At 49.4% G+C, this 17,203-nt stretch overlaps 1 protein-coding gene across 1 annotated transcript; it reads left to right on the top strand.

Moving 5' to 3' along the window:
- The first annotated feature begins 9,028 nt into the window (after positions 1-9,028).
- Positions 9,029-11,757, top strand: LOC109750703 (beta-fructofuranosidase, insoluble isoenzyme 7). Its single transcript, XM_020309656.4, has 5 exons — positions 9,029-9,219; positions 9,349-9,357; positions 9,626-10,895; positions 10,988-11,081; positions 11,157-11,757. Exons 1-5 carry the CDS (start codon positions 9,147-9,149, stop codon positions 11,349-11,351), a joined length of 1,641 nt encoding a protein of 546 aa, XP_020165245.1. The 5' UTR covers positions 9,029-9,146; the 3' UTR covers positions 11,352-11,757.
- The last annotated feature ends 5,446 nt before the right edge of the window (positions 11,758-17,203 follow it).

Below are 17,203 nucleotides of genomic sequence, written 5' to 3'. Positions count from 1 at the left end.
TCCTCATATCGAGGATGAACAGACTGACGGACCTACTCGCAGAATCATCTCACTGCGTGACTGAGGTCATGCAGAGGACTGGCCTTGCTGGGGCTCTCCTGGAGGACGAAGACTGAGCCAATCTCCATCTTCATCGTCTGGCACTACTGTGGGTTGGGGTTCGACTACTGGGGGTGTGGTTGAAATTGATCCGAGCAAATGCTACTGGTGGATCCGTAAAAGAGCCTTGTCGAGGGTGATGATGTTTGGCTTGGGCCACAACACAGGCTGAGAGGATAGCACTGGTTCAGATGGCGTTGGGCAAACGACTTGAGATGCGAATTTACGAGCCTCACGGTAAGCTTCCTTGACGACTCGTACCACATCATTGTCCAGGGTTCTAAACTCGGCAAGCATCTTTGAAATCATCATCCCCTGGGCAGTGATATACTGCACTAGGCGAGCGATTGTGGGGTCATCTCCTTGGATAGCGGGAGAAGGCTGCATTCCTGCTTCTGCCACAATGGGGAAAAAGCAGAACTCCCGCCTTGTTGCCACATGCGGGAACTTGGTTCGGAGGTGTAGGATAGCCTCCACAGCAGCGGCCTGAATGGCTAAATTAGTGGTAGGCATGGCTCTACCCTGAAAAATCAAAGGATGGCCATCCACTTCGGGACCTGGGACGATGTGTACTCTTGCATCATAGCGGTGAAGGTGAGGGACGGGTGCCGATTGGAACACCAGGTAATCGGGCCTAGCATTACAGCCAAAGGCTTTGGTGAGCATCTCAGTAAGAAGGGGTAGAAAGCCTGTATGGTTGACGGCAAAGGTGCGGGTGTAAAACTTGGGAGCTTTGAAGGTGCTAGCCATGGCCGGGGTGTTACTAGCTAGGCTTCTCTGCAGGGACATGGCTAACAGCGGGGTGAGCGATACGGCGAGCAGAAAGGGGGCTTTTATAGGCAGCTATGCGGGACATGCCCGCATGGTGTGGCCCCTTTCCCTTAATGGTGAAGGGCAAGCGATGCGGCCGACCAGAAAGGATATGGTTGCTATTCGATCCACGGATAACTAGGCGGGGACAGCGGGGTGAGGACGTGTCGGTCTCGACTGCGCCACCTGTGGATTAACAGTGGCCATGCCGGATGCGAGGGATGGGTCAAATCCCTTAGGGTCATTATGGGTTAATGGTAGCGGTGATCTAATGCTAGGATAACCTATGCCAGCCTGGCTGCTCTGATACCATGTCCTGTGGTACCCCGATCCGCATGGAGCAGGGGGCCTTCGCACGTCAGCCCAGGATAACACCTGACGCATGACAGGTCCAAGATACATCATTCCAGGTACAAGAATATTCATCAAATACATGTATAGAAGAGTACATCATTGATGAATACAATCATCTGGCATAGCCCTAAGGCTATTTAAATGGCGACGGAAGTCTATTTAAATGGCGGCGGAAGTCTTGGTTTGACAGCATACCAACTCTGGCTGGGCTCCACAACTCACAGGACTGGCAAGGTTACGGCCTAGTGCGACGGAACAAGCGAACAATCCAGGCAGGGCCTACAAAACTGGCATGACACACCAGGTCAGTACATTGAATGTACTTGCAAGACAACCAAATACATAGCATCCAAACAAGCAGAAGACAAAGCAAGAACCAAGTGCATGCAACAACCTATCTCATATCAATTACTAAACATGGCATGATATAGGTCAACCAAGCATGAACAACATCATAGCATCTACTAACATGGTAATAACATGGCATATCAAAACATGCTTATAACATAGCAATAGCAAAACATAGCATATCATCTCAATCATGGCATAATTTAACATATCACTCAAAGCATGGCATGGAACATGAAACTATGCTGAATATAAACTACCGGTCATATCCAATGCAGACATAGCAGGTTAACTTTATGCAAATATCTCTTGTTCTGCCATTGTTCTTTAAATGCAAACATGATACTCATGCAATGCAACCAAACTTGAGCACTGAGTCCCTCGGACTCTCTTACCAACGGGTTGCCTCGCAACCGAACGGTGATCGCTCACGGATCACAAACGGAACCATACTCGGTTCAACGGGTTACCCTGTAACCCAACGGTGATCACAAACGGAACCACACTTGGTTCAACACTCACCGAGACCTCGTCTCATGATCATATCAACACATCACCATGACTTCTCACGACTATCTCATAGTCCAAGTCACCACATTCTTGTTACCACATTAATTAACTTAATTATTTCAGGTTTATCCTCCATTTCGACCAAGACCCGATAGTGTGACCTACTACGAACTGTGTTGCTATCGATAGACTTAATAAACACTCTGGAGAGGTAGCGCACTGTACCCACACCACGGAACCCATGGCCTCGTCATCCCATTCGGGTGGACCAACGGCATTCCGACGAAACCGACCTACTGTCATGACACTCTCCCGGCCACTCCGACTCACTCCCCACTGGGCTAGTCTTGGGTGGCCCCGTGTCTACCAAAGACACCAACGGCCACCGTCGTGGCCAAACATAAACGGTCCCAAACGGGGACATGAGCTCAAAAACACTCCCGGGCACACAAGGCTTATGTCCGCCTACCTGATCAGGGTAGCGCGCGCCCATAACCTTCCCTCGTTGGAGGCACCGGCGAGAGGCACGACAATAGATCGCATTAAGGCCTTCCCATAAAGGCAAAATGTGGCTGCACTGAAAAAGTTCGATTTGGTGGCACTATGACTCGACCTCATCGATGACGGAGGAGGTTTGTTATTATTAAGTCATTTTATTACCTTCTCCATCATCATGAACATGAATGCAACAATGAGCATGCGTCATACAAATGCTTTAATACAATACCGAACTTCTCAAGTGAACAACTATAGCATAAAGAACATGACAATACCAAGTACTAGCATATCAACGGTGCATTACAATCATCATAGCATTTTATAACGATGACATGAAAATAAAGTAGAGCAGTGACATGGCATTATCAATAATAACATTCTAATTAGCATGGCAAAAGATATCATCAATACACAAGCATGCATGATAAGCATAACGGAATAAGTTCAGACGAAAACGATAAGAAACAACTGCAACTACACACACACAAGGTGCAAGCAAAGTCAACATGCAAGTTCGGGGCTCATGATAAGAGGTTGGCTTGCCTGGGGTTGACAAATACTTCGGGAAGAAGTGTGAAACGATCGCGGAAAGATTTGCCGGAAATAGTTCTCTCTCGGAGGGGGCTGTTTACGGGCAAGGGCAAAATGGTCATTTTCACTATGTGAAAACATTATGAAAATGATACCAACGGAAAGAGCTCGATGAACAGAGAAAGTGAGCGCTGGAATCACCTCAATCGGAGTTACGAGCGCAAAGTTGTGGCCGTTCACTTTTTAAGGCAGAAAAGCAACTAAAGCAGTGAACGTTCACAAAATAAGCACTTCGGCCGGCTGAGCCGAAAAAGAGAGAACGCCTTTCTTAGAATACGCCTTCAGAGAAGTGAAAACATATTTTCATCTAAAAGAACAAAAGAATGTGTTTTCTAACCTGGGAAATGTACTCAGGGAAGAATACGTTTTCAGCGCAGGGAAACGGCTTCGGCTTCGGGCGCGTCCACTTATCCGACGTGGCAGACTGGGCCACGCCCTTCTCTCGCCGACACGTGGGGTCGCGCGGGAAGGGGGGCCCGTCTGGCCTGGCTTCTTCTTCCTCCCGCTCGGGATCGAGCGGGGCAGAGGGAGGGGGTTGCCCCGACGGCGATCGCCGGCGACTCCGGCCACCGCTCGCGACGGCCGACCTACCCAGATGCTCAGGGAGGAGAGACGCATCTCGGGATGGTAGCCGCAGCCGCCGACGAGCGTTGTAGCGGAAGCAGCAAGGCACGCGGCGGAGAGGGTCTTCGGGCTCGGGTGGACACGGGGTTCTGGTGGGGGAAACGGACGGGCGGCGGGCTAGGGAGGGTCGCCGGGATGTGGCGCATCCATCCATGATGTGCACGGGGTGCGGGGGTGCTCGGGTGAGGGGTTGGGCGGCGGAGCAGATAGGTGGGCTTGCCGGAAATCCGAGCGCTCTGGCGAGGGATTCGGTCGGGCTCGGGCACTGGAGTGCTCTGGAGGGAGGGGAAGGGGTTTGAGAGAGCTGGCTTGCTCGGGGAGGGTCGCGGACGGGCTATTTATAGTCGGGCAAGGGCACTTGAGCCGGGCACCGCCGAGCGCGTCCGGCCACGGCTCTGCCGGCCGCAGTAGTCACGGGGGCGCACGGGAAGGCGACGAGGAGGGTGTGGACGAGTGCCAGAGGCTCACGAAGACGGGAAGCGCTCGGAGACGAACGGAGGAAGAGGACAGGGGCGCGGAAGAAGACGATGGCCACAGTTGCACACTGTTTGGTCGTTGGCACGGCTCGCCGGAGAAGAAAACAGAGGGGGCGAGCGGTCCAGAGGGAAGAGGACGCCGAGGGGGAACTGTTGGGCATTAATGGCGAGACCAGAGCGGGTCGGAGCAGCGTTGCCAATGAGAACAGTGGCTAGACCACCGTTTTGGGTTGGCTACACTCGTGATCACCACGGACAAGGCGCGCTCTGGAGTTTTTACTGAGACCAGCTCATGTCTACTGCGTAGTCCTTCGAAGATAGAGTGTTACTACGGTAAAGAAACGAGCAGAGACAAATTGAGCTGAGAAAACTGAGCTCCACAAGTTTGTTGTTGCAAACTTGACCGCATCCTAGAGATAAACCAGAGGAGTTAAAAGGTAAATTTGATGTCTGGGAAGCTTAGGGTAGCAAGGACTACGGTCTTGGGAATTATGAAGTCATTAGGACAATGATTTAGCATAGTTGCAGTACAAATGCCAAATCTGACCCAGAAATCAAATGATGAAGAAGCACTCACTAGGAGCGATGGATTGGGCTAATACTTGGCAAATCTTGATGATTTGATCATAGGTAGATGCTGCAAAAATATCATACCAAATTGACTTGCCAAAATGGTACTTCCTTCACAGCTATCAGTTTTTCCCAGAAACTTGAGAAAAATCCTCAGGGCAAATGGCAAACTCAAATGAGCCAAAATTTGTTGGAGCTAGGTTATATGAGTAGGAGAAGACCTGGGAATATTTTCAGCCATAATGGAGCAAGATAAAATGCAGTTGCGTCACAAACTAAAAAATTGGACAGAAACCAAGAATCGCTCCTGTGCTCACATAGTTCAATGAAATTAACTGAATTTAGGTGGAGGCTAATGATTTGAGATACTTGAGAAGATGGAAAAGTTTCATCCCATTTGTAAACTCTATGAAGGTAATTCCTTCACAAAGTTGCATTCTGGTCAAAAACTTTGAAAACTTGCACAGGGAGCTAGGATGAATGGGTTGAGCTCATATTTGGCATCCATGTGTTATTTATCCATGTTAATCACCCTGCCAAATTGCAGCTCCATTGGAATTAGGAATAAAGCACTTCCTTTGCAAAGTTTCAGAGAAGGCAGAAACTTGCATTGGATCATGTGCCCAATTTTTGAACTGAGGAACATGAGATTAGGATGGAACTAGTGATTATATAGCAAGGACAAGCTCCACAATTTATGTGGGAATTTTCTCTGCTATAAAAATAGTAGTTCCTTTAGAAAATGGCAGAATAGAAATATTGGCATAAAATAAGAAAATGCAATTTTCCTTATTTAATTATGTCCAATATGTTTGTCAGAGCTTGGATTAGGCATAAATATCAACTCCACCAATTCACATGAATTTAGGAGATGGTTAACTATGCCTTTGGATTTTATTCCTCAGAAAGGCAAGAAAAGGAATAAATCACAATTCAAAAATATTGCATGGGACTCAGCAGTACTTTTGCATATCCAAGGTTCAGAAAGATAGGAGGATCTCTAGGAACAATTGGGAGGATAAATAGATCAAGGAAAATGATGGCTCATTTGTAAGCACAAAGGACATATCCAAATTCCAAAAATTTGGAATTAGGGTTTGAGAGGATTTGAGCTGATGCAAATGAGGTCTTGCCCACTGACAAAGACATGAGCAAGGGTTTGAAAGGTTGAAAATGACAAGAATCATCAGGGTCATCCAGCAAACTCAGGAGAAAGATTTTGAAAATGAGTGCCAGGAAGGAATAACAGCACAAAAGTTGATAACCCAATTTTGGGGCTGTTACATGATGGTGGTGGTGATGGTGGCTGAGAGGATGGTGGTGATGATGGCGGTGATGATTTCTTCGACGAGGAGTTTGTTTGTGTTCGTGCATGACATTGGTTGGCTCGATCCACAACATACACATGTTATGTTTGTGGTGATTTTGGATCAAACTTTGTGTTCGGATGAACTATGCATGTTTCAATTTAAAAATCGCGATGATGAAATTATATGCTTGTTAACGGTTATGTTATGCATGTGTTTTTATAATATATATTGTGAAGTGTTTGAAGTTCATGCAGCTAGGACACAAAACATATGCAATTTGTTTTACTCCATTAGATTTAGGGGATCGGTTAGGTGCGGCCACCTATAGAGGATTAAAAGTTTAGTAGGCAGTGGCAATGCTCAAAGCACCAACGACACATAAATCGCAGCACCGGTCTCTCGTTGAAGAGATTAGCAGCTTAGTAGCCCTACATGCTAGAGAGATTGTATTCGTGCATTGTAGCCGATGGCAGAATAACGCTAGTCATGAGCTAGCCGCATATGGCCATAGTACCCCTCGTATGGCAGTCTGGTTCGCAGGCTTTCTTGTAAACTTGGTTAGGACTGAGAGGCCTCCTTGAGTATTGAATCCCCCCCCCCCCACACACACACACAGCCACCCACCCACCCAAAAAAAGAAAAAGAAAGTGGAGTAGAAGTTTACTCCCCTAGTTTTACTCGGCCGGATCCTCTTCTATTTTTTATTGAATCGGCTAGGGTTGGCCTAAATAGCATTAGATGTCACGTTACCTTCCCAGCCCTACCCCCGCATCGCTCTCACGGGCGACACGAGGGGAGACCCAGCCGCCGCCCACCTCAAGCCCCTCCCCACCATCCCCCCCTCGCCGTCGCCGGAGGAGGCGACCGGGCTAAGCCCGTGCCGTGGACGGCGGTGGCGGGGCGAGCTCTCTCTCGCAGCGAGGCGTTTTCCCCTCAGATTCAAGGCCGAGGCGGCAGCCGGCCATGGCGTTTGCGCAGCCTGCTCCTCCATGTGCGGCAACGCGTCGTCGGCTACCAGCGAGGCGCCCTTTCCCGGCGCCCTTGCTGCTCCCAATGCGGCGCCAGATCCGCACACCGCCCCGATCTGATCCGGGGTGCCGCGGCGGCGTGGAGGCTGCAGGCTCGGCCTGATTTAAGGGGGCGATCCTAGGGTTCCTCAAGTGACAAGACGAAGGATCTGGTCGGAGTGTCAGGTTCCGGAAGGCTCCGCCGGCGAACTCCCATGGGCGTGTTATGCCTGGAGATTGCTGGATCGGGTGGGATTCGGTCGTGCCCACTGGTTCTCCGTTAAGGAGGGAGCGGTGCGAAGCTCTGATATCTGTTGCCATCATGGGATATGTTTAGTTCCATGGTGAAGTCAGAGGTGGAGAATGTCATGGAAGCCAAGATCGGAGGACTAGTAATGGTGATTGGAGCCTTTCTGGCGATGAGGAACTTGCTTGGAGTTTCGGATTTTGTAGCAGCGGTATGTAAGTGGGGGCGGCAGCACAGGCGCAGTTCAAAGTCTTACCTCTCAAGGTGAAAATCCAAGGTCTGACGTTAATTGGTTGTGCCTGGCAATGGTCTTGTTGAAGGCATTGTTTTGAGAGCGAGGACTATCTTCGGGGTGAAATCCCAAGATCTGTGATCGGGTGACGATGGCGTTTGTGCACTGTTTCCTTCTTTGAGGTGTCACTTTTGAAGAACTTGGACTTCAGGAGTTGTTTTGGTGGTGATTATACTGTTGCTGCATGGACTGCAATTCTGTAGCGGGGCTTTTCTTTTTTAGCTTCTTTTTTTGGTTGTGTGCATCCATAATGCCATTAGGGTATTGTGTTGTTGCAGAGGCCGGGTGTAATTGGTATCTTCGCGATAGATATATATTTTCTTTATCAAAAAGGCTGGTGAAAATGGCAAGCTTAAAATAATTCATTTGTTAGAAGAAAAATATGAACAAAAAGCTCGTCGTGATCTTTCTCGTTGTTCTTTGCTTTGTGCTTTGGACAAAGTGACAGAGACATGTCTGTTGGTATGAAAGAGACAACAGAGGCCCTTCAAATATAAGGGGCACGGTTAAGTTAGTGTTGAACTTGAACCAGAGCAAACACCTTGTTCGGGTAAGCAATCCGAGGACCGCCGTGCGGTTATCTGAGGAGTGCCAACGCTAGTGAAACCATGAGTTATTTGATTCCCTGATGTTAATTTAAGCGGTTGAAGTTAGAAAGTACTCCCTCTGTGCAGAAATATAAGAGCGTTAGTGATCTAAACGCCCTTATATTTCTTTACAGTGGGAGTAGTAGAGCACTCTGGGTTTAGAGAGATGTAAGGACAAGATGTCACTAGAGAGTTTCCTTAGTAAAATGGTGCTCCCGGAAACGCCTGAAACCGCGTCGTCTTGACGACGTGGGATGCTTTCGTATTCCAATGATGTAATAGTATGTTGTTTCGACGGAATAATGAATTCTGAAAGACGTGTAAGAGATTTATATACAAATTGCCGGGCAGAAGTCTTTGTGATTGCGAAGTTTCGCCGGATGGTGGGGTTGTTCTCTCCTGTGTCAAGCAAGAAGCAACTTCTGAACCAAGCATCTCATCCGATCAGCAACCATTATATTTGTGGCACCAGCTAGTGGTAAGCGCGTCAGGCTGGAATATAATACACTTAAACATTGTCCATTGGGCGGTAATCCTATTGACTTGGGCTAAACTTGAGGACTTGGGGATGGCAATTAGTAGAACGCTTTGCTTGATATCTTTAGCAAACCAAATTTTAAAATTAGACGTCGCTGTCCACTGGGCCAGGTCTTATTGACTTGCACTAAACTTTGAGGGAGATCCCAACGGCTATAAAGTTCGCATCTGCGATCCTGCAAACCAACAGTAAGCTCTGTCTCCTCTCTATCTTCCCCTCTGATTGGCAAGCGAACCAATCGGCAATAGCTTTGTCTTCTCTCTGTCTTCTTCTCCGGTCCGCACCATGAATGGACTCGAGCACCCGCGCAATGGCCGGACCGCCTACCACTTCCAGCCGGCCAAGTTCTGGCAGAATGGTATGTGGATCGTGTTATCATTCTCTTCATCCACTTTGATTTTGTGGGAGTCATTCTAACCATTTTGCGATCCTCGTTTGCGTCCCTGGATTTGGACGAACACGCCATGGATCGACGGAAACGAAACAGATCCCAACGGTATGTGTGATTTCTCCCGCATTTTATGTTCCGCTTCTTAGATATTGTCGAATCAATTTGGTTGTGCTGAGTCATTCATACATGTATCCTGTATCATTGGGATGAATTTGAATCTTGCATTTAGATCCCCAAGCGAATCCCCTTTTCTCAGACGAAATTGTTGCTACGCGCAAGTGCTGTTAGTTAGTTAGCGAATGATGGATCTTGGTTTGCTGCAAGATTAATGGCGGAGTGACGGACTGACAGTAATCTTCCGTCGTACGCGCAGGGCCACTGTACCACAACGGCATGTACCACTTCTTCTACCAGTACAACCCCAAGGGCGCCACCTGGGGCGACGGCACGCTCTCATGGGGCCACTCCGTCTCCGGCGACCTCGTGAACTGGGCCGACGTCGGCAATGCGCTCGACCCCACCTCCCCGTTCGACGCCAACGGCTGCTGGTCGGGCTCCGCCACCGTGCTCCCAGGCGGCCGCCCGGCCATCCTCTACACCGGCATCGACGCCAACCGGGTGCAGGTACAGAACGTGGCCTTCGCCAAGAACCCCGCCGACCCGCTCCTCCGCGAGTGGGAGAAGCCCGACTGTAACCCGGTCATGCCCATGCCGGCGGACGTCACCGGCAACAACTTCCGCGACCCCACTGAGGCGTGGCGCGGCCGCGACGGCCTGTGGAGGGTCGGCGTCGTCGCGGAGGTCGGCGGCGTGGGGTCCCTGCTCGTGTACCGGAGCGCGGACTTCCTCCGCTGGGAGCGCAACGCCGCGCCTCTGCACGCCAGCTCGCGGGACGTGCCCGTGCTGGAGTGCCCGGACCTGTTCCCCATGGCGCCGCCCGGCGCGGCGGAGGGGCTCGAGGTGTCGGCGAGCGGCGCCGGGGTGTTGCACGTGCTGAAGCTCACGGACTTCGCCAAGGAGGACCACTACATGGTCGGCCGGTACGACGACGAGGCGGACACCTTCGTGCCGGCGGAGCCCGAGCGCGGCGACGATCCCGGCAACTGGCGCCGGCTCGACCACGGCCACGTGTACGCGTCCAAGTCCTTCTACGACGCCCGCAACAAGCGGCGCGTGCTGTGGGCGTGGGTCGACGAGAACGACGGCGGCGGCGTCGCCAGGGGCTGGGCGGGCATCCAGGCGTTCCCGAGGGCGATCTGGCTGGACGCCGACGGGAAGCGGCTGGTGCAGTGGCCGATCGAGGAGATCGAGACGCTGAGGAGGAAGCGGGTGGGCCTGCAGTGGGCGACGGAGGTGGAGGCCGGCGGCAGGAAGGAGATCGCCGGCATCGTGAGCTCGCAGGCGGACGTGGAGGCGATCTTCGAGATCCCGAACCTGGAGGAGGCGGAGACGCTGGACCCGAAGTGGCTGCAGGATCCCAAGGGGCTGTCCGCCGAGATGGGCGCGTCCGGGCGCGGCGGAGTCGGGCCGTTCGGGCTGCTGGCCTTGGCTTCCGGCGACCTGGAGGAGCACACCGCCGTCTTCTTCAGGGTGTTCAAGCACGATGGCAAGTACAAGGTCCTCATGTGCACCGATCTGACAAGGTAATTTTCCCTGCCAAAATCTGATCCGAACATGAAAAAGATACTTCTGGTACATGCTGTAATTGTTCTTGGCGAACATGGAAAATGCGCAGATCATCGAGGAAGGAGGGGATAAACAAGCCATCCTACGGGGCATTTCTGGACATGGACGTGGAGAAGGAGAGGAGCATCTCGCTCAGAACACTGGTGAGTTCTTTTCTATGCGGCACATCACAAGGCGATCCGGGCCGCGTTAGCTAATCATGTTACGGACAAATGCAGATCGACCACACGGTGGTGGAGAGCTTCGGCGACGGCGGGAGGACGTGCATGACGGCCCGGGTGTACCCGGAGCACGCGGCGACGGGCAGCAGCCGGCTGTACGCGTTCAACTACGGCGCCGGGGCCGTGAAGGTGTCGAAGCTGGAGGCGTGGGAGCTGGCGACGGCCGCCGTGAACGGCGGAGGCGATATGTAGCTCGGTTGCGCCGGACGTCGCGACGCATGAAGCTTCGATTGCAGGGTGTGCTGGTGCATTGCTGCATGCGCGATTGAGTTGATGCATTTGGAGCCTTGAGTGAGAGTTTGTGGTGATTTATCCTATATACTATATTATTCAATAATGAAACATTGTTTAACAAAATACTCAGTACAAATGGAAACAACCGGGTACACGTACGGATGTGGACTTTTGGCCGTGCGCACTGGCCGCGGTGATTGCCGCACGTCATGTGCGCGACGGACGAGCTAGCCTTGGCCCTTGAGCGAGCATGTGGGGCGTGGTCAACTAATTTGTGCTTGTGTGTTATCTCTTGATTTTTTAGATGAAACTAGTAAGATACCCGTGCGTTGCACGGAATAAAAAAGATGCATGTTGAGATTGACTTGTGCGGGAGTAGGTCTCATGTCTAACCATATTGATATCTTTTGTCTTCCGCCGGATGTGCAATCCTGCTCTCCAACAAAATTACATTTTTCTTTTAGTTGTGTGCAAAATTTCATGAAGAAAAAATATTTGTGATGCTTTGTACAAGATTAAAGAAAATCAATGCTCCAAGAGGCTTTAAAAAATAGTCAATTTTCGTTCATCCAGACCACCATTTATGTTATTCCTTCACGAAATGCTACGCACAGCTATGACACTCCAGCATATTTGTTGCCAAAATAAATAAGATATTTGAATTTTATTAGTATTTTTCTAAGTATACTATTCAACTATGTGTATGTGATCTTAGGAAGTCCATGTCACATCTTTCTTCTTCTACTTCTAATTAGAAATGCACACGTCCGACTAAACAATCAATAAATAAGAAATGCACACCAAAATTGAGTGTACAGCTAACATACTTTTCTTGGCACACATGACATTTTCATGTATCGATACAATTTCAGACTCAAGCTGTAGTGGATATAATCTATAGCTTACAAGCTATACATTGCCAAAGTATGACTTGCCTGATAAATACAAATTTCTTTTTCTATTTTAGTTTGTTTTAAGTCATGTTTATCCCTACTAAGTTTTATTCTTGGTGTTTCAATATAAGAGCGTTTAGATCACTACTTTAGTATTCTAAACGTTCTTATATTAGTTTACGGAGGGAGTACCATACATTAATTAGAAATTAGACCATGAAAACGTTTTCCCACAGCCTTACACCTACAACACTTGAAAATATCCTAATCAAGCATGTACAACCATTACACAGCAGATATAAGTTTTAATGCCCTTACCAGTAGTCTGCGTATTAACGTGAACCCCGTCTATCATCACCACAAAGATTTTGTTTCTTTTTCTTTTGATCATGAGGAGGAAAATTAATTGAATCCCCCTTCTCACTTCTTCTACAACTGAAAATTGATTGAATCCCCCTTTGTAGATCAACAAACAATTCGTTGATCATGAACGGATCTGAAACACAGCTGTACTCCAAAAATTGATAAGTTTTTTGATCTGGTAGGAGAGACACGGGTGCAGCCCAAGCTTGTCCTATTCCAGATCATGAACGGATGGTCATAGTGGCTCGAGGTAGTTGACACCAGCGCGGCCGGGAACAAGCAGATCGCCCTGGAAAAACTCCTCTGCATCTGCAATGCCCCGGAAAAATTCAGCAGCAGCAAACACACCGGTGCAGCCCAAGCTTGTCCTGTTCCAGATCGAGGACTCTCAACACTGCCTCCTCTTCCCAGCACACCCCTTGTTCAACCACCAGACACAGCAGCAGCACAGGATCTCGTCCTGCGGCAGCCTCTGGTCCTCTAGCTTCTTCTCTAGCTGCCTCGCCAGGCGAGGAGGGCCGGTTACCTCACCTCGTGGGCCTCGGGCCCATGTCGGCGAGGGGGCTGCGGGGCAGGCTGTCAGGCTGGCGTAGCGCACCATGCGACCCAGGGTCACGCGCTGGAGGAGAGCCGACGCAGTCAAGGAGGGGGGCCGATGCGGCAGCGCCTGCCGTCGGGACATAGGACTTGGCGGCGGCAATGGACTTGGCGGCGAGGCTGGGCTCTTGGTGGATGGATCCAGAGCGAGGGAAGTCCGAGAGGCAGCGGAGGAGAGCGGTGACGTGAGATCTAGGTGGCGGAGCTCTGTCTACGGGCAGCCATGGCTGCGGGAGCTCCGAGCTCTGTCTACGGGTGACCATGGCTGCGGGAGCTCCGAGCTCGGGTGTGGAGGGATCCGCGCCCAATTCAACTCCGGTTGTCGCTGCGAAAGAAAGGGGGGGTCGTTGGCGAGGAATTTGGGAGGGGTCTAGAAGACTCTGTATCCTTTTCGAGAGAAGGAGAATGAACTCCAGCTTGCTTTTTTACATGAGAACATCAGACAGTATGGGATGTCCCTGCTTCAAAATTCTGTCTAAGCACAGGGTGTTTTTGCAAAAGTGCAAGTGGCCCATCGCTTGTCTCAATCTCAGCCATACATTGCCGATCGGACGGCATAGATGACGTGAAGGCAGACACGCCATCATCACCAACTCGTATTTTTATAGGAGTAGAGATTTGCGTTGAACGACGGCGTCGACGACTCTGTCATTGTACCCAAGGCCAACCCTAAGGCGCGGGCCGGCCGGCCGCGCGCTTGCCGTCGGATTAGCCTCCCATGAGCCATCGGATGCAGCCCAGATTGGGTCTTCTTTCCCCCGCAAGGTCAACGCGTGGGGCCTCCCATTTCTCTCCCTGCTCACGTCCGACGACCCCCAACGCGACGTCCGCCCTCCCTCGCCTCCTCTTCGATCGGTTGCATGCGTCGCCGCACTGCCGACTTGTGCCCCTCGTCCACGGACGTCGGAATTGCAGTATGGCTGCCTGTGAAGCTCCCGCTTCTGCCGTTTGCAGCTCTCCACCGGCTGGTTCCACCACGTGATCGTCGTGATTGTAGCATTCCCGACGTCACCGCCTCTGGCTCGACGCCTTCGTGGTCCTCCACCACTAGGTTCATCTACAAAAACAAAGCGCGAAAATGGTGTTCGCTAATGGTAGCAAAACTAAGTAGTGTTGCCATTAGGAGTTACAACTGCTCAAAAATGGCATCGTTAGTTAGATGCTTGCTCAAAAATGTCATTGGAACCTACAAAATGCCATCGCTCTGTTAGATGTTTGCTAAAAATGTCACTAGACACTGTTGCTATCAGGTCAAACCCATTGACCATGTTATATGACCAAAACACCCCTAGACCCACATGTCATCTTTCTCTATCTCGCAATGATAAGGGTGGCGCCCAATTGACGGGAGTAAGCAAGTGAAGAATTTTAGAGAAAAATAAGAACGATGTTGGAGATCGAGTAGGACCCACACTTTACCGTAGTGATATAGAGCGAGAGTTGGCATGTGGGTCCATGTGTATTTTGGTCATATGACATGGTAAACGGGCTTTGAGCTGATAGTAACTGTGTCTAGTGGCACTTTTGAGCATGCGCCTCAGATGGCATTTTTTAGCAGTTGATGGCAAAACTGAGTAGTGGAACACAACTAATGGCATAAATGATAAAAACCCAAAACAAAAACAGTCCCAACAAAAAATGTGTCGCCGCCGACGGTCGCTTCAAAAGAACCTCGCCAGATCGAGATAACTTTTTTGTCGGTTGTAGCAAACAAAAAGTCGGTGCCAGTAAAACGACTCGAACGGTTGTAGCACCCGTCAAGTGTGGATGCAGTTTTTTCGCAGGCTAGTTCCAGCAAAACAAAATCACCTGTTCCAGCATCGGAGTCCGCCGCCTCCACCACTGGCATCTGCTGGTTGCGGCTTTTCACCCATACTGTTCCAGCAACTAACCGGTTGTAGCACCGGGGGTCACCGTCTCCATCACCACCAGCAGCTTGTTGTTACGCTGTTGCAGGCTGCTACTCGCCGCACCGCCCATCACAAACCACGCACGGCAGTTGCTAGTGGCCTGGAAAATGTGTTCAGAGGTAGGGGATTGGGAGGAGAAATACGGGGCGACAACTAGTGGTTGCGCTGCGTCCCAAAAAGATAAGGCTAAGGAGAGAAGCGGTGGCGTGGGGGGCCACAGTCACATGTGCATCTGCGTGCAACCGGCCGAAATCTTACCCGGTCGTCTGTATTATATAGTTTTTTATGTGCCCAAATGGCATTTTTTGGCCACATCAGCGCCTGAAAAGTGGGACCCACCGGTCAATTAGGTCATCAAACAGACTAAACTTCACTAGAATCTCTGTGGAGATGTGTCTCCGGCGAATATATCCTTGGTGAATTTGCTCGGATCTGGTCATAGTTCATCTACGTTCGTGCGTTTTCAGTGGATCTTTCCGATCTACGCTACTCTTCAACGGCGGCGGTTGCTGTTCTAGTGTGCTCGTCCTATGGGGCCTTAGCACAGCGACTCTCCGACTGTCTACTACAACAAATTTTGCATGCTTCAGTGCTTATAGTCGTCGCTAGGTGGTCTACGAACCTGAATGTAATTTTTTTTTGTGTTTTGTTGTACTTTTTTTTATTTTTTGTGTTTTGTTGTACTGTCATGATTGAAGATAAATAGATCGGAAGTTTTCTCACAAAAACAAACATTATCGCATTGCCAATGGAGCGAAAAGATTTATTTTTGTTGCCATCACAACATTTTGGATTTTTTTTTGTTGCTATGGTACCATTTCCATTTATGAGCCAAAGTGCTCATCTTTCATGTGTTTTCTTCTTGGTTTTGGGGTTACGCTTATTACAGTAAATCAAGGTACTTGATGACTATGAATTTTTGTGATCGAATGCCAAATCGTTTCTTACCCGAAATAGTAGGAAAACATCCTACTATGAAATTTATATAGAAAAACTAGTATGGTTAGTACATAAGTTCAACAGTTAAGGGGCAAGTAAAAGGTACAATTTACATGGGTAAGTTAAAAAGGGATAAGAAGCATGGGATCAACGCTTTTGAAGAATCCATGCCTTCAGTTTGTGTGTATGCATTTGCTTGGTCCTATGGGTCATCAGGATCAGATCTTCTCAAAGATGGGAGCGCCAGGTAATGACCCGAAGGAGGGATGTTCTAGAAGATGAGATCTTTCACGGGTTTTCGAACGAAAATGCCAAATCTGCTTTTCATTCCTGAAGAAGGGGCAGTACAGGAAGAGCAGCTGCATACAAACTGTGTGCAGACAACGGGCCTTGTTGGAGCAAGTTCATCTATCAAACGGAAGAAGGTGCAAGTAAAATGCTTTCACGTTTTTCTTGGTTTCCGGGTTCAGCATGACTTTGGGCATTCAGAAGACTAAAATGTCCAGACTAAGGTGGTGTTTGATTCTCTAAGGTGGTGTTTGATTCTCTAGTCCTAAAACTTTTTCTAGTCCCTAGGACTTTTTAAAAAAGACTCTCTTGAGTAGGGCGTTTTGGTGCCCAGGCTCATCTGCACCCGGTTAGAAAAAAATCGTAAAAAATTCAAAACAAATTCAAAAAATTCCAAATAAAATTGTGTGGTAAATAATTTGATGCGTGAGGCCCGCTTCAAATTTCAAGTCATTTAAACATATGAGCAGCTCTCAGCAAAAAAGACAAATCGGACCAAAACAGAACAGTAAACATTATTACAAACCCCAATTTGTCTTTTTTGCTGAGAGCTGCTCATATGGCCATTTGACTTGAAATTTGGAGTGGTCCTCACGCATCAAATTGTCTACCACGCAATTTTTATTTGGAATTGATTTGTTTTATTTTTTCGTCGGCCGAGCGCGGGTGCAGGTGAGCTCGGGTGCAGAAATGGATTTTCACTTAAGGAGGTGCTTCTAACTGGTTTTATAGCAAAAAACCCCAAAAAAGTCCCTGTTTGGTTTGCTAGGGACTTTTTCTAGTCCCAACATAAAAAAGTCTCTGAAACGAAACACCCCTT

This window comes from Aegilops tauschii, chromosome 2 (assembly GCF_002575655.3).
Source record: "Aegilops tauschii subsp. strangulata cultivar AL8/78 chromosome 2, Aet v6.0, whole genome shotgun sequence".
NCBI lineage: Eukaryota > Viridiplantae > Streptophyta > Magnoliopsida > Poales > Poaceae > Aegilops > Aegilops tauschii.
Note: the sequence above shows the minus strand (reverse complement) of the source record. Positions and strands in the feature narration are given on the sequence as shown.